Source organism: Anopheles marshallii, chromosome 2, assembly GCF_943734725.1.
Source record: "Anopheles marshallii chromosome 2, idAnoMarsDA_429_01, whole genome shotgun sequence".
Classification (NCBI taxonomy): Eukaryota; Metazoa; Arthropoda; class Insecta; order Diptera; family Culicidae; genus Anopheles; species Anopheles marshallii.
In genome coordinates, this window is record NC_071326.1 from 37,387,788 (window position 1) to 37,405,370 (window position 17,583).

General features: G+C 44.9%; 2 protein-coding genes across 4 annotated transcripts; one reads left to right on the forward strand and one right to left on the reverse strand.

The window, feature by feature from the left end:
• On the forward strand, positions 1-6,800 carry LOC128719095 (nuclear pore complex protein Nup98-Nup96). Its single transcript, XM_053812716.1, has 6 exons — positions 1-271; positions 425-2,665; positions 2,741-2,993; positions 3,062-6,066; positions 6,302-6,414; positions 6,483-6,800. The coding sequence occupies exons 1-6, from the start codon at positions 1-3 to the stop codon at positions 6,798-6,800; spliced, it is 6,201 nt and encodes a 2,066-aa protein (XP_053668691.1).
• Positions 6,801-8,320: 1,520 nt separating this feature from the next.
• LOC128710101 (troponin T, skeletal muscle) lies at positions 8,321-17,232 on the reverse strand. 3 transcript variants are annotated; one of them, XM_053805141.1, is made up of 9 exons: positions 17,210-17,232; positions 15,684-15,722; positions 10,280-10,646; positions 9,965-10,183; positions 9,774-9,866; positions 9,607-9,687; positions 8,825-8,903; positions 8,473-8,624; positions 8,321-8,407 (listed from the first exon to the last, which is right to left on the reverse strand). In XM_053805141.1, the coding sequence occupies exons 1-9, from the start codon at positions 17,230-17,232 to the stop codon at positions 8,321-8,323; spliced, it is 1,140 nt and encodes a 379-aa protein (XP_053661116.1). The 3 variants fall into 3 exon arrangements, with proteins under 3 accessions (XP_053661116.1, XP_053661117.1, XP_053661118.1); XM_053805142.1 differs by having other exon boundaries at positions 10,274-10,646; XM_053805143.1 differs by lacking the exon at positions 8,825-8,903 and adding an exon at positions 9,300-9,378 and having other exon boundaries at positions 10,274-10,646.
• Positions 17,233-17,583: the final 351 nt, after the last annotated feature.

Consider the following 17,583-nt stretch of genomic DNA (forward strand, 5'->3'; position numbering starts at 1 on the left):
ATGTTCGGTGCAAAGCCTGGAGGCTTTGGGCAGCCTACCACCAACACGGGATTCGGAACGTTCGGGACGAACACGGCAGCGGCAAGCCCGTTCGGGCAAACTACTGCATTCAGCAAACCGGCAACGGGTGCATTTGGTGCGACTCCAGCCTTTGGCCAACAGCCCACGACATCCCTCTTCGGACAAACGCAACAAGCTGGAGGACTGTTCGGGGCAAGCACCAGTACTGCACCCGCCTTTGGTGCAGCAACGACGCAACCGGGGTTTGGCGGTAGGTAGTGGCAGGGATAAAAGAGCAATGAAAAGTGCATTTGCAGTGACGTCATGCTGTAACGTTATGAATGTTATTGCGTCGCAAGAAATGAACGTTTTGGTATTTGTAATGATCGGATATATGTTATAATGGTTCTATTTTTTTTTATAGTTTTCGGCCAGACGCAACCCCAAACAACGACGTTATTCGGTACGCAAAACAATACCGCTGCTAATACGTCGATGTTTGGCAATAATAATAATGCATCGTTCGGTGCGGCTAAACCGGGCGGCTTTGGTGTTTTTGGACAACCGGCCACCCAAACGACGTCCCTGTTCGGCCAGTCCACTACGAACAACACGGCCACGTCAGGTTTCTTCGGCCAAAACACGCAAACGGCTGGAGGTTTGTTTGGTGCGGCCAAACCCGCCTTCGGTGCTGCAACGGTACCGGGTGTTGTCGGCGGCAATGGCACTGCGGTGGCCAAATACCAACAAACCCACGGTACGGATACGCTCGTTAAGAGTGGTCAAACGGCCACCGTCAACACGAAGCAGCACTGCATCACGTTCATGAAAGATTATGAAAACAAATCGGTCGAAGAACTGCGGTTCGAAGATTATGCAGCCAACAGGAAAGGTCCTCAAGCCGGTGCACCTGGTGCCGGAGGTCTGTTTGGAACGGGTACACAATCGACGGGTCTTTTCGGTGGTACGGGCGCGACGCAAACGACCGGTTTGTTCGGACAAAATCAAACCCAGCAACCCGCCGGTGGGTTGTTCGGTACGTCGACCAACACGTTCGGTGCCACTACGACTCCCGCGTTCGGTACAACGGCGGGCAGTACGTTCGGGAAGCCGTTCGGAAACAACCCAGTAGCTACATCGGCACCAGGCTTTGGTTTTGCCCAATCAACCACCTCCACGCTGGGCGGCGGTCTCGGCGCCAACAAACCAGCGTTTGGTGCAACCGGTACGACCGGTGGATTGTTTGGGCAAACGGCAGCTCCGGCGACGAGCACCTTCGGGCAGACAACTTTCGGTGGATTTGGCACGCAGAACACGGCCACCCAACCGGGCGGCTTGTTTTCAGGTGCGGGCGCTGGAACGGCAGCTCCAGGAACAGGTGCGTTTGGTACGCTGGGTGCTCAATCAACACCGTCTAGCTTCAATTTTGGCACGAACACACAAACCAGTGCGGCCGGATCGACACTGTTCGGGGCAAAGCCAGCTAACACGTTCGGCACGCTCGGAGGTACAACGTTTGGACAGAGCGCAACGTCTAATGCACCCACGTTTGGGCTCGGAACAAACACAAACGTCGCGGGAGGTAATTCATTTTTTGGCAATACTTTCAACAAGCAAGCCGCACCAACATTTGGTCTGGGAACAAACACTGCAACCGGTGGCGGAATAGGGGGAGCAACAGGTGGACTGACGTTCGGCACTGGGTCATCGTCCCTGTTCGGTAATACGGCAGCTAAACCGGGTGGATTAGGGACGGGAACTAGCCTGTTCGGTAATACGTCCACCCTCGGTACTGGAGGCACCTTCGGAGCAATGAACATGGGAACATCGTTCGGAGCTGGTACTGGTGCCGGTGGGCTCGGTATGACTAATCTCGGTGGAATCGGCGCTATGGGTCAGGGTGCGGCCGGACAGCAAACCGTACCGATTCATCAGCAAATCCTTGCCATGGCATCTTCCCCATACGGCGATAATCCCATCTTTAAGGGCATCAAACCGCTCGCTGGACCGTCGGAAGAATCACTGAAACCGACAAATCCATCGGCACAGAAAGCGATTCTGGAAGGATCCAACTATCAGTTGAAGATATCTTCCCGTAACGGAAGTACCGATCGCGTGAAGGTTAAACCACTCGGTGCGGCACAGCTAAAGAAGTCCATTTTCGAGGGTTTGGAAGAGTACGATAGCACACTGGAGGATAGCTTTACGCTAAAACCGAACGCGAAGCGTTTGATTATTAAACCACGTTCTACCAAATCGACGATCATAATTCCTGAAACGATCGGTGGTGGTACCCGCGAACCACAATATAATCTTTCTGGTGGTTCAAACGTGTCGAACGTTGGGGACGAAATTCCGACACCGACGCGCCATTCCGGGGTTGGTGAATCGTTCCGTAATCAGATTCCGACACACCAAACCGATACGTTGCCATCGGGGAAATATCACCAGCAGCAATCGCAAGGGACGGCCGACAGCAGCAGACGAGTGTCTTGGTTACAGTCAAATGTTCTCGATAAGGTGCGCCAGCAGCAGCAGCAGCAAGGCAACAATCAGCGCCTGTCGGAATCGGTGTTAGACAACACGATCAAAGAGTTTGCCGTGTCGTCTTCAAATATGCGATCAGAACGGGCCAGCTTGCTGTCTGCGGGACCTAATCGAGAAGGTAAGATTATTTGCCATTACTCTATTAGATGCTGTGGATCAGTAAATTTAGCACCGTGTACCGTCTTGCTTTCAGAATCAACGGGAGAATCAGATGATGCCGGCAATGTTGGAGGTGGCACTAGGAAGGGTCCCGCTAGGGACCATACATCCAGCACATCACCTGTTCTAGGAAATCAAACGTTAAACGATAGTTTCATCTCTAATCGTTCCTTTATGAACGAAACAAGCGTAGGTGCCGGAATTGGAACGGAATTATCTACATCCGTCGCTGCCGTAGTGGAGGATGCCGAACCACATCCCACAGGCATCGTGCTACGTCGCGTAGGGTAAGTATACTTGGAAGAATTGCATGTTTTGTGTCAATATACTTTTATTATTTTCCTTACCTTTGTAGTTATTATACCATTCCTACGCTTGATGAAATTGCCCAGCTAATGGATGAGGATGGTCGTTGCGTTGTCCCGAACTTCACCATCGGTCGTAAAGGTTACGGTAACGTGTACTTCAACGAACCAATTGACGTTGCAGGGCTGAATCTTGATGAGATCGTCCACTTCCGCCACAAGGAAGTTATCATATATCCGGACGATGAGAACAAACCACCGGTCGGAAGTGGTCTTAACCGTAAAGCCCAAATTACACTAGATCAAGTCTGGCCGCATGATAAAACGTTGCACGAACCAATTAAAGATCCGCAACGGTTGGCTCTGCTGGATTACGAAGGAAAGCTGCGGCGTGTGTGTGATAAGCATGACACACGATTCCTGGAGTATCGACCCGACACGGGCAGCTGGGTGTTTAAGGTAGAACACTTCTCCAAGTATGGTTTAAGCGATAGTGATGATGAAGACGCAACACCAACCGATCCCAAGAAGGTGAAAATCATGCCGACTGCACAGCAGCGCAAAGAACTGCAGTTGCGCGTGAAATCTCCCGGTTCAAAGCAGCATGATAAAGATGGTGAAATCACCACCGGCTCCGGACAGGAGATGAATGATCTTCAGCAGGGAAAGGTTACTGCTTCGTCGGATACGGCGGCCAATAACAATGCGACCCGCCAAGTTGTTGCCTTCGAGAATGGTGATGAGGATGATTACAATGCATCACCGTATGGTGATGAAAATATGAACTTGTCCACCCAATATTTGCGAGATAATCCAACCAGCCCGACAGCTGCTATCGCAATGGAGATGGGTACCGATCCGCACAAAATACAGCTCATGAAGGCGTCCTTCTTTGCTGACGATGAATTCGATGGACGCTCTGTAACTTCAGAGTTTGGACACAGCGAAGGAAGGGACAGCCCTGATCAGATTGTGCCTAGCACGGCATCACGATCGAATACCCACGCTGCAGGAGCTGGCAGATTGCTGCTCCAGAGCCTTTATAGCAGCAACAGTACGAACACAGTCCTGCAGCGCAAGTCACACGCGTCAGCTGGTACACTGCTCAAGGTAGATGGAACTCCCTCGGTGGGTTTTAGTCCAGGTAGCCTAATGAAAACATCTACCGCCAAAAGCATGCACGCCGGTTCCACGTTGAGTTTATCCTCGTCCAGACAAACGGCAGCATCGAAACAGCAGCAGCAAACGGCGGTAGCAGGCGTACAGCAAACAACATTGCCACCGATTGCCCGTCCGACCGGTCCGCAAGCATTACCGCTTGCATTGAAACCAAAAATAGAATCGCTGCATCCGATCAACATTGTGATACCGCTGTCGAAATCAATCTTGCGCCGGTTCCTGAACAATAAATCGAACTTGGCCTTCTTTCATGGACGCAAATTTAAAGTTGGATGGACGTACGGCAACGCCATGGTGCAGCTAAACACGCGGGACAACTGCACCGAGCTGGTGCGTCAGTTTGAATCCGTTACCAGCGGCACGTCACCAGCTTCAAGAGCGAAGCTGCTTGGGATTGATGCGGTGAAACCATTTTTCCTCGGACGCACGGATAATGATTTTTCGCCTGCAGCTCTGCAGCTGTTGCGCGTCAAATCGACAGCCGAACCGATGTTGATCGATGACGATACATTTGCATGCTCAGTTGAAGCTCATCTACGTGTGCAGCTGCGCTACTGTGAGCGACGGGATGCCATGGCGAGCGATTGTCCCCAGTTGATAGCAGGTGGTAAATATCGTACGCTTGAAGATCATCTGCAAGAGGCCCGATCCTTGCGCGATGCCACCAACGACCAGTACAGTGAATTGTGTGCACAGGTGTGGGCCCTACTAGCCGCCCTTTGGGGAGCAAGAGAAGAGCTGGAAGGAGTAGAGGAAACCCGCCATCTGAGCACCATGTTCCGGCGGGATTTATTCTCCGAGTGGATAGAGGACGTTGTAACGATTCGCTCGCAAAAGAACGTCAATCGGGGCGAGAAGCGCGACTATCTAGATCAGCTGCTCGAGCTCATCCACACGCACAAGGTGCTCGAAGCGTGCGAGTTAGCCTTCACCAACGATGACATTAATTTGGCGATGCTGCTGGCACAGATTTCCGGTGGACCGGTGGTGCGGCAGCTGTTGAAACATCAGCTTACCTGCTGGCAGGATTCGGAGTCGGATAAGTTTATCGATCCTCGACGGTTGGAAGTATTTATGGCGATAGCGGGCATACGCATGATGAGTTCGTCGCATGGTTGCATCAACATGCTAGAGCACGTCGATTGGTTGGGTGCGTTGGCACTTCATCTATGGTACATATGTCCACCGACCGCTTCGATCACCGACGCGCTGCTGAAGTATGAAGAAGCATTCCTTTCAACCGAATCCTTCACTCATCCCCCATTGCCACCGTACCGGACACGGTATATTCAGAAAGGTCCGAACAATGGCCCAATACATGATTTGCGTTTCCATCTGCTGAAGCTGTACTCGAAGCGTAGCCATCCGCTTGAACCACTGCTCAATCCGGCCTCACACACGGCCGATCCAACCGACTATCGGCTGAGCTGGCTCCTACTGCAAGTGCTCGAAACGCTTGGTTATTATCACTGTTCCGAGTTTTATCGCAGCAAGATCCATGTCGAGTTTGCTAGTCAGCTCGAAAACCATGGTTTGTGGCAGTGGGCCGTATTTGTGCTGATGCAGCTGAACGATCAAGCCCAGCGTGAACAATCGATTCAACAGATACTGTACCGCTACATACAGCTTGTGCCGGATAGTGCCGGTGAGGATGATGACAGCGTCGAGACGGAGCGGCAGGATTATTTGGCACGGGAAAACTTTATCGTCGACGAGCTGGGCATACCGGAAAAGTGGATCTTCTGGGCGAAGGCTGTCCGAGCGGGTGCCGTGTTCGATTATAAACAACAGGCCCGCTATCTACTCCTAGCCAAGCAGTGGTCTCTGGCGCACGATGTCATACTGCAACAGCTTGCACCGGAATACGTGATGAACAGTAAGTGTTTGGCAAATGTATATATATTTGTTTTCGTTAGAATGGCCAGGCTGTGTCGACTTATTTTACCACGTAGCCAGATAGTCCTTGCTACGGGGGATTGGTCATGTCCGTTAGGGTGAAGTCCGGCGCCGCTACCATTATGCCACCGGGCTTCCCCGGTGGAAATTAGTTTGATTGAAATATCATTAGACGAAAACAAACACCCGAAAATTCAAATGTGTCTTTGTTTTAGATAAAATCCCCCAACTGAAGGCCATGCTAGATACCATCGAAGACACCAAACAGATACCGAATTGGTCTACCAAAGGTCAAATTTTGGTTGATTTCATTGAGCTCAATGAGAAGGTTAGTAATTATTCCGAAGTAGTAATGTTAAAGAGAAGGGTCTAATTTCTACCTGTTTCTGTTCACAGTTCGAGCTACTCAAGGATGTAATGGACGAAGAATTGATAGAGCAGCGGTTCGAGAGTTTAAAGCCGAAGCTGTCCGAGCTCTGTTCGGTGATTAAAATGTTCCCGTGTCCCACACCGAAACACACACTGCTTCAGAGCGAAATAGCGCAACGGTTGGCCTACCTGATTCGCACACACTTCGCCGATGATCCACAGATCAGTGGCAGTACGCTAATGCGTGGCGCACTCGAGCGATTACCCCTGCCAGAGGAGCACGTGCTGGAAGAACTAGACCACATGCTGCGTGCATTCTTGATGGAGGAGTTGAAACAAAAGTGAACGATTCGGAATCGAGGCCGCAACAGTGAAACATAGACGCAAGCTAAGCGAGAAAGGTTGATTTATGGATGTAGGTCCTCGCGCAGGGAACTTTTTTGTGTTCGTCAGCTTGGCTAATGGTTGAGGTTAGTGTAAAGGTATATGGACCGGTGGGTTGCATTCCGTGTCCGTAATGGATTGTTCGTGTACATTACGATTGTAGTCATTATGCTTGTTTGCGATACGAACTTGTTGATCCCACGCAGCTTCGTACACTACGCTTGATGAAACCCACTTTGAAATTTAAGTATACTATCGAAAGGAAACGGTTCGGGTTCCACGGTACAGCTATCGCGTGCCGCAAAATATGTTCTTATTTCATGTTATACTACTAAGTGACTGTATGCGATATAAAATAACGTAAATAAATAATGAACAGTGGAATTAAAAGTGTTGCTTGATTTGATGGTGGGTTCTTGGAAATTACAGCGAGAAAAGTCTAATCGTGAGTGTGTGATTGTGCTAAAGGAAAACAGTTTGTACCACGGTTCGGTTCCGGTATTGTGTAGTTTGTAATAAATAATTTATTTTTTTTTTATAAAGAGCGTTCTTCCTTTAAATAATTAAATAATCAATTAAAATAGTAAACCTTCATTGACAGATGTTAAACTGAGATATATCCAATATTGGGCTCGATGTTCCGGAGCACAAGCTGTTATTCTCTTCCTTAATGTATTTCTTCTCTCCGATCTTGTTCTAACCTCTGCTTGATCTTCTTGTTTGCTCGTTCTCTTCTCGCTGCAGTTTTGTGATGTTTTTCTTTGTTTGTTTTTGTCACCCCGTTCGTTCTTCGTTCTTCCACCTTGCAGCTTTTGTTCTTCCATTTGCTTAATGCATGCTTATGTTAAAATACGTTGAGTACTGCTATTTGCTAGTTCGCTGTTGTAACGCGTCCCGTTGTTGTATTACGCATTTCTTTCCGTACCTACATACGTTTCCGTTTTAAAAGTAAAACCGCCGGGTCAGTGTTGGTTGTTTGCTATGTGTTCTTCATTTTCTTCATCGCACCGTTCGGTGGAGCTGAACAGGGCAGTGTCCCTATACCCAACTGCCGCGCGATTGAGTGCAATTTGTAGAGTGCAGCGTGATGGAGTGCGCACTACCCACCGACTGATTTCCTTACTCGATTGGAGGAAAGTAAGTTTTGCTTCTTGTTCTTTTTGTTGTTGTTTTTTTTTTGGAAATGGTAGTAGAAAGTAGTTTATTACAAAAAAGAGAAAGATAGAAATGAATGCTTTTCGATAAAGGCGACCAGCAAGGACAATTCTGCGGGTATGATGGGGACGAGATATGTCCGGTTGTTGCCGGTAAGCAGGAGCAGTTGGAGCCGCTGGTTGCTAGGTGTAGCAGCACACACAGCACCAACAGTGAGGTCGTCTGCACCGGTACCCGGATGTCCGTCACCGCCAAATCGATCGTTGTGCCCTACATGCCATCCTTCATCGGTGTCGTCGCCGTCGTCATCGTCGCCGTGTTTGCATTTATTCTTCCTCTTCCTCCTCTTCCTCTTCCTCCTCTTCCTCTTCCTCCTCCTCTTCCTCCTCTTCCTCTTCCTCTTCCTCCTCAACCTGTGCAGGGTGGACATGGACACAACCGTAATTAGTCTCAGTGATCTGCAGTCTTGCAGGAAAGCTCCATTCGCGTTACTTACCACCTCCTCAACGACTTCCTCCTCGACTTCCTCGACTTCCTCATCCTCGGGCTTGACCTCATCCTCGCCCTCGGGGGTCTCGGGTTCGCCAGACTTCTTGCCCGGTCGCTCGCCGAACCACTTCGGAAGTTTGGCTGCGATAAAGAGGAAAGGATCACGATTAGATAACAGTCTTAGCCACTCAAGTCTTCACAATTGTTAGACAAATACGCAACATGAAAACACAACAGATACACAAAACTTCTGTTGATACGTGTTGTTTTGTGAAGATGAATATCTCAAGCATTCTTCCCCTCTTGGGATTGCAAGAGGGTTCCGTACTGTGACTACTTACATTTCTGGCGGCCTCCGAACTGTTCCTTCCTCTCAGCCCATTGCTTCTCGAGGCTCTCTTTGTTCAACGTGTCAAAGCCCTACCGATTCCAACAGAACAGCAGTCGGGAGCAGGAGTTACACGTGTACATGGGTCAGGTTAAACAATATGGAACAAAAAACATTTATGTGGAATGATAACAAACAGAATTATTATTTACCAAGAGGTGGTGACCGAGTGTTTTAAGTTCTTCTCTAAATTTGAGTAGCTATTCGAATGACAAGTGATCGTCAGTAACAGATTGAGACAGGGATTTTATTAGGTTAGACACATTCACCAGACGATTAAAATAAATCGTTGTGTGTGTGTGTGTGTGTGTGTGTTCTGGAGTGTTTTGAACTAGGAACACGTTTGAGTACAGAGATAAATTAGCATCCTTGTTTAACACCACAGGTTGAGCAGATCGTGGTAGCGATCGAGTTGACAGAAAGCTTACTCTTTGTACGCGCCATAAACAGTTCCTGGCGTTGCGCCCACTTTTTGTTAATTTTCTCCTGATAGTACGCGCTGTAACCCTGCATATGCGATAGATTTTTAAGATTTTAACCATTGCGAGCTTCGCTATTTGTTTAACATGCTTAGAGTGAAATCAATTGAGCGTAATTTTCTTGGATTTTGTAAAGGAAAGTTTCGTGGGATTCGCTGGATGCATCAATACAGGTATGAAATCTTGTCCGCTGAGAACGCTGTGTAATTCTTGGCAATGTTCGATCAACACTATTTTAAATTCCCAAAATACTTACACCTTCGAACAGCTTCTTCTTGTCATCGTAGGAGCGGGTATCGACACGACGTTCGTATTTGGAGGCGACTTGGATCTTGGGCTGTTAACCATGGCGATAAAGCAAAAGATCATTAGCTACAGGCAAGTACTTTCGGAGCGTGATCGACGAAAATGGTAAACACTTACCGGGTATTTGCCGGTGAGGGCTTCCGGGTCTAGACCCTTCTTCAAGGCCTTGTGTCTCAGCTGCTGCTTCTGTCTTTCTTTCAACTCTTTCAACTAGACGAATTCGGGAAGGAAATCGAAAAAGTATGGGAACTTATCAGAACAACAGAACCTTTTGAAGATGGTATCGAATGGTAAGTGTCAATACTTACGTCGTAATCCTGACGCTTTTGCCTTTCCTCCAGATCGTACTTCTCTGTTTCCAACTTGACGATGGTTTCCCACAGTTCGGTGGCACGAGCACGCAGCGTATCCGCGCTAAGACCATCGATCTCCAGGGGCTTGATACGGAAGGACAGTGAGATTTTCTTTTCCTCCTCCAGCTGTTCCTTAGTCTTGTTGCGTTCCATTTGGGCGTTGGACATGCCGAACTGTATGTTGGTGAAACAATAAAGGGGTCAGTGATCGTTCGCGTATCCAAAAAAGGGCCCATCGTACCGGACCCTTTCGTTCAGCACAACACTTACGGAGCTATCCTTCTTGGTAATGGTAAAGTTGGGTCCCTTCTTATCTTTGTCTTTCATGGCCTGGAGCATAGCTTGACGCTTCTTCTCGGCCTCTTCCAGACGCTTTCTCTTCTCGTCGATCTCGCGCTGCTTCTTCTCCTCGATCTCGCGGACGCGGCGCTCCTCCTCTTCCTTCTTGCGTTGAGCCATACGCTGCTCCTCTTCAGCTCGGGAGACCTTACGCTTGGCCTGTTTGTCCTTGAGCTTCTTGAGTTCATCTTCTTCCTTGGCTCGCTGTTTACGCCACTCATTAATGTACTCCTTCAGCTGTTCATCCAAGTCTGAGCGCTTCTGGTCCTGGCGCTTAATGAACTCGGGATCGTCTCCCCTGGTTGTGCGCAACAGTCACGTTGTACCAAACATTCACGCACGGTTCGCGAGTGAGATTTATATGCAAGAAACAAGAGCACAAAACCAGTTTAAGTAATGGAACGACAACAACGCTAAATTCGTTGATGCCGGCTGTTGCGGGGCACGAAAGGATCACGCCCGCGCGTACGGTTACCCGGAAGTGATCCGAGGCAGCAGCAGCGCAGTAAATGTTGGTATATTATGGATGCAGTTTTGGTCTTATTTAACTAATTTTTGTTTTGTTTTTTTGTTGTTGTTGTTTGTGTTCTTAGCTTCATGGTGTAGGTGGTAGGTGTGAAAACAAAAAAAAGAAACACACACACACACACACAGAGTCCAAAATGAAAAGCCTTTTTCTTGCTTCTTTTTATACAGGCACATTCACGCATTGAGTTTGTATGTAACGGGCAGTCAGGCGTTGTTGTGTTTGTATGTGTTGGCATAATTGTGTTTTTTTGTAAAAAAAAAATATCGTTGCACAATTAAAAAAAAAAGGACATATCGATGTGGACACACATAGAAAAAACAAAAACGAAATGGACATGGAAACACATTCACATATTACATTGAAACAAGCAAAACACGCGAACAAGCTTTCGATGCACATATATATGTAGAAATATATATGTTTCGGAAAGAAGAGAGCAAAAATCAAAAGTTTAACGAGATTCCGGAACGATCTTTTGTCGGCCGTTGTCGGAGTATCGAATGAGCGAAATGATGAATGACGGCGACGATGCGACGATCACGAAAGGACAGATCCGATGAACAGGATTGGATTGGGGCTCTATTATAGTTGAAAGCGAAAGCAGTTGTAGTGTGCTTGATGAGGTAGTGAAGAGTAATGTTTAGGAGCCCTATTGTTGCAATTCGGAAAAAGAAATATTGAGGAATTTGGAAATATTCGAAGTCCAATTACATTAGAATTTTCAATTTTATAATCGGTTTTATCGAAGATATTGAGACAAGTACTCCTAAACTATAGTCCCGTAGAAGTACTGCAAGCGTCGTTAAAAGCGGATAGATCACGCGTAACACGTAACGGAGACATACACAAGTCCCCCAGGGAAGTCCCCCAGCAAAGGAACATGCCATTCTCAAGCATCTTTTCGTAGGCGCCATTTTGAAAACAAATATAAAGGTAAAAGACGGTTTGTGCAAGCATTCTAGTTCAATTAGGGCTTCACATCATTGTCCCAATCAGAGACCGCCATAAGTTTGGGGCAGCTGGACCATCCGGCCCATTACATGTGAATGAGAGCGAGTGTAGTGTATTAATGGCTAGTGATAGCTGCAGGTACACGTGGACCTAATCCCAACAGGCATTAGTGTTCCCGGTTGCGCCATACGAAGATATGGTGTTAATTGTATGTGTGTGTGAGAGAGAGAGACAGCGAGAGAGATAGAGAGAGAGAGATAGAGAGAGAGAGAGAAAAACAAAGGGGAATAGTTGCGTGTGTGGTTGTTGTGATGCGGCGTGTGATCAAAATGTAATGCTGGACATAAAATGGCGTTTAAATGTGACTCTCACTTACTCGGATTTTGCTGCCGGCCTAGTAGTGGTATTTGTATTTTGCAACGTTTATATTATTGGATACAATATTGTTTTTTTTTGTTTTTTTTTTTTGGGTTGAGATTGGTTTGTTGTCACGGTACCACAATGATGAGTTTTGAGGGGATGGTGATGGTGTGGGACATTTTTCGCAATACGATTTGCGATCGATTTGATGTGTCAATGTTGCGTAAGGTTATGATATGTTTTATAACCAGTTTTTGTTGCAGTTGAATTATTTGTTTGGCGGTTTTGTGGAGGGGTTGGTGCGTCGTTTGGCAATGAGGCAAGATGATGGTACATTTATTACGCAAAGATAACAATGTTGGCCACGAGCCGTGGTTCAGAATCGGATGGATGTCGGATGGCGTCAGCAGGCAAGTATTGGTTCGGACGGACGGACGTACGGACGGGCGGGCAGGTGGGCAGGCAGTAATATAATTTGTAGGGTTGATGCATTTTGGGATGCATTTCGATGCAGTGCACACACACACACACGGAGTTGGGTTTTCGCAATGAAACGAATGACAAGGCACCGTGGATACCGCGTGGATAACAGCATATGGTGAGCATATTCGGCGATGAGGATGACAAAACGATTGTACATACAACGAAAACAAAAATGACAAACGGCGATCCGTTCACAAAACGAATAAAAATGCACGTGTGCGCGTGTGTGTATAAAACGAGAGAAAGAGAGAGAGAGAGAGGAGAGAAAAAAATACACAGGGTATCAAAATGATGGTACCACAGTCGATTATGTACATATAAAAGGGTACAAAAAAGTTAAAAATATAAAACAAAACACTAAAAAAAAAACACACTTAACACTATGTAAAAAACGGACATGTTGGAGTTTCACACCACTTGGTTGGAAGTGTCTGGTCTGGTCACGCTGATCAAGTACGATGGACGGCGTTGCGTTGAAATGAAAGCAATAGTGATCCTCGGTATGTGCCACGGGGATCTCAGTTGATGGTTGGCCCTTTCCAGTGGCAATCAGTCCATTTAAGTAATACTGTTCATCCTAAGGAACCGTAACGGGTTCGCAGGAATTAGGGACAAGGATATATTTGAAACATCATCACTTGCCAGCACGGAATTGGGTTTGCGACAACTCTGGGAACCCCCGTTTCATTGTCCCAACTTTACCAAATTTCATTTCAACGCCCGTTTGTTATCATTACGCTTCGGTTCTTATAATTACAAGGATTAGTGTTTTTTTGTTGTTGTTGTTGTTTCGTTCTCGATACAGTCACAATACACACACATACGTTCGCGCGATTAGTAAAACAATAGTTTACGTTGCCATTTTTCTTTTCTCTCTAAGTTAAAGCATTCCGTGCACTAAGGGTGTTTAGAATGGTATGTTGTTTGTTTAAAGGAAGGAATTTGTTTGTTTTTTTTACAATAACTACAAAAAAATGCTTTACCCACTTGCGGTTGAACGTCGACGATCAGTTTGCAAAACTAAGCGGAGCAATTGTGTTTCGACTTTTTGTTCAGTATTTTTTGTTTACTTTCTTACTGAGGAAACGGTACCGAAAGCCATGGTTCGGTATGATTAGTACAAAACCATCCTTGAAGCACACTTTTAAGGGGAGTTATACAGTTAGTCCAGAAATTAATATCTTTGAGTCGTTTTCTTGAAGTTTAAGATTTCCTTGCCGAGACTCTAACTCAAACACGTTTTTCTCTAAACAAAGCTTTGATACCCAGAATATTTTTTTTTTCAAGGGGCTTGCGTGTATATAATTTTCCGTAAACATACTGCCAATCCAATAATGAAAGTTTAAATATCATTAAAATAGTATTTTTTGAGCATGTAAGTGTATATCTCCCCTTAATAATTTAACTTATTAAAAAATAAATAACACAATAGTTTTAAGATCATTTCCAATGGTTGATAGATCTTGCTATGGGCAAATCAAATATTACACCATTTAATATCATTGCACAGTTTTATCTTTTTAAAACGACCATGAAACACACTCCTTCATGAAACATTTAATCCAAAATGGGTGCATGATCCAAATCTCTGCTCGAACGAAAACTTTACACCCAATTTAAAGCACAGTTTACATGTGTTTGCAAGGTACAGGGTTTTCCACCCTAACGCACGCACACTACACTGTAACCGTGGCGTGACGTGAACCAAAACCTCAAGGTAAATAGCAACAAAAAATAACCTTACACTATCCTTACGACTAGATCGTACTACTAATCACGGACAGTAACACGCTCTTGGGTACATTTGGTGGTGGTGGTAGTAGTTTGAAGGATGGTGACGGTATGGGAACAGTAGGTTAACACTAATGAAGGTAAACGGAACCAGAACGCAGGAAATATTTGGCTAGGTAACTACAGGGAACACGAGGACTTACTTCCTGGAAATAGAGAGAAAATTCTACATTTAGAAATTTTCCTTCAGTGTTGCGTTCATTTCTTGGAGGGCGCAATTGAGGACGTTGGTCGTGACTTTTGTGGATAGAGGGTTGGTAGAGGTTAGGGAAGAAAGGGTCTTTAATTGATAGAATTAAATGTGAAAGATTGTGCACCAGGTAGGAGATGCTAAAAGTGTGCATAATAAAAGTGCTACATACGCTACACTTGTGCGGAGAAAATTGTACTGAATAGTGCCACATCAGTCATTAGCATCGAAATATTGAAAAATACAGGATGAAAGTCTGAAACGCAATTTGCGTTTGATACTGGTCAAATCGTGACAGGTGTAAATATTTTTAAAACCATTTTTTATGCAGTTGTCGCTGCTTTGTGAGTAATGTTCTAACTATTTTCCTGAATGAATACCATACGCATTACCATATCATTAATTTTTCTTCCATTAGTATGCATTTTCATTGCGGTTATAATTACTGTTTCTAATTCTAATTCGATTCTAATTCGTTCTCTAAATAGGTTGCACAAAATTCATACTTCTAATCTAATAGCAATCGACGTTAACCTTCCTTTATCTATTCGCTTTACAAATAATAATTTATAAAAGTACGCGAATACTTTGGACAAGTATTAGGGTGGACACGAAATGTGCAATAGTCACGACGGCATAGGTACAGGTAGTCCCCGAGTTTCACTTTTGTAGGGATAGTTTATTTTTTTTTCTTCACTAAACTCACTGAGCTGGTCTAAAATTCAATCCGCTCTTATCTTCGTTCTTTGTATCTTGGGGATCACCTGTGTTACGTAGTAGACAATAGCAACATGGCTAACTAGGTAGTAGAGCAAATATTTTATCATTTAAAAAATGATAAAAATCTCAAAAAGGCAAAAAGAGAGAGCCAAAGAGAAGGATAAATAAATAGCAAGAGACAGAGAGCGTTAGAAAGATAAAGGGAGAGAGAGAAAGAGAGAGAGAGAGAGAGAGAGAGAGAAAGATTGGACGACAACTGAACCTCAATGTGCCACGGTTTGCATTTGGGCACGCGTTTTGCATGAACTTACTGTTCTTCTCTGGTTTCCTCGACGACCTCCTCCTCCGAGCTAAAAGAAATGGTGTTGGTTGGTTGAGAAAGGGATTGTATTAAATGAAAAATTAGAAGGAAAATTTTGATGGTACGATTCGATCGCTTGAACCGTAGTTGTTTTTTTTAAGATTAAATTTTGTTTTATCGTGTTCCGAAAGCCAAAAATGTAAGAGAAGGAAGAAAGAGGGGTAAAGAGAGAGAGAAAAAAACAGGGAACATCCACTTGCTCTTATGAAAGGTCCACGTGTTCGTGATATCTGCTAGATCAAATACGTGAGTGGTGGAAAACAAAATATTACTCCTTTCCGAAAATTCTACACCGTTGCGAACAAATCCAAAATGCGACACCAGGAAGACCTTAAAGAGAACCATGTATTTTAACCCACGTCGTTCAGCCTGGAAAAAAGTTTCGTCTGGTCAAATAAAACACAAACTTCATCGAAGGCAGTACCATTGCAAGGACCTAAAAACCCTTTAAAATATCTCAAAAAATCCAACACTCCTCGACGATAACAGCTTACGTTTGCAAGACAAAAAGAGAAACAAAAAAGAAACGGATATGCCAAATGGACAAAATACAGCAAAACAGTAGCAGGCGGTACAGTGTGGTGTAACGTATAAGCTACGTGAAAACAAGACTCAACAGAAAAACGTAAAAATTGTGTAACATTAACAAAAAATGTAAAAGTATTTGACAACAAAGCAAATTAAAGCTACTCGTAACCATGAAAGCTTGAACGAAAATGGCAGGTGGAATATGAGGAGCTATGTGACAGGAAAACAAGTGTTCATCACTGTTTATTCGTGGACTTGTAAACAACGGTCTTAGATGCATGGACTAACGGGCCGTAGAAGGGTAATTTTCGAACGAGACAGTAACAGAAACAAATACAAGGAAACAGATCGATGAAAAGGCACTGGTGGAATGGAGCAAATGGGCTGGGAAGGAATTTTATGTACTAATAACCGTACTCTAGGTTTAATGCAGAGTGGATGTAGCTTAACGGAAACAGAAATTAATGTACAAAAGAGAGAAGATAGCTAAGGAAAGAAAACAATGGATAACGAGTCACACAGAGATATAAAAAATTGGCAAAAATACAAACAACAAGATAATAATGTGTAAAACTACGAAAAAGAACAAAAAAATACAAAGGGAAGTGACAAACGATATAAAGAATTGTGAAAACAAGTGAACAAAATTGAACATGAAGAAAAAAGAAACGAAACATGAACAGTTCATAAAAAAAACGTGACAAACAGACAGTAGAAAACGAGAAACTGTAACACGAGTGTAAAAATAGCACAAAAAACGGAAAGTAACCAACGTGAAACTACGGATGGAACGGTTCGGGGTTGGCTGGTGGGGCATATAAAACTGGGGAGGCGCGAGTTTGTGGTGGTTGTGAACAGTCAAACGAGCAGTACGAGTGCTTTTCGGTTTTTTCTTTTGTCTGGGGTGCGATCGTGAGAATGAGGCGTGTTGTGGAGATGTATACTTACGAATACTCTTCATCATCAGACATGGTGGCAGGGGTACGCTAAGACCTGGTGGTTGGGGAATGGTGAAAAGAAACAAGGGAATAAAAAAAAAAGATGTTAGCGAAGTTGCGAATTTAATGGGGACAAAATATGTTGTCTTAATAAAATGAAAGTCATTATAACGTGTAGTAAAATTTAAAAATATCTAAATACGTATAAAAAAGCTATCAAAGTTTAAAAAAAAAATAAAACAAAAAAGAAATCAATCAACGAACGAGCATGTACGTAAAGTTGATTTTTTTTTTGCTTTGGAAACAAACAGGTTTCCGTAGACCGTAACATTGCGGACGAACGTACGTGGCAATGTTCTAAAAATAGCGAAATCTATTTCTGCT

Excerpts from the sequence above, each read along its gene's own strand:
- LOC128719095 (XM_053812716.1), top strand. The coding sequence starts at position 1 with ATGTTCGGTGCAAAGCCTGGAGGCTTTGGGCAGCCTACCACCAACACG. Across the intron at positions 6,067-6,301 it reads ACCGGAATACGTGATGAACA|ATAAAATCCCCCAACTGAAG; the intron begins GTAAGTGTTTGG and ends TCTTTGTTTTAG. Across the intron at positions 6,415-6,482 it reads TCATTGAGCTCAATGAGAAG|TTCGAGCTACTCAAGGATGT; the intron begins GTTAGTAATTAT and ends TTCTGTTCACAG.
- LOC128710101 (XM_053805142.1), bottom strand. The coding sequence starts at position 17,232 with ATGTCTGATGATGAAGAGTATTC. Across the intron at positions 9,867-9,964 it reads AAAAGCGTCAGGATTACGAC|TTGAAAGAGTTGAAAGAAAG; the intron begins GTAAGTATTGAC and ends GAATTCGTCTAG. Across the intron at positions 8,904-9,606 it reads AGAAGAAGCTGTTCGAAGGT|GGCTTTGACACGTTGAACAA; the intron begins GTAAGTATTTTG and ends TGGAATCGGTAG.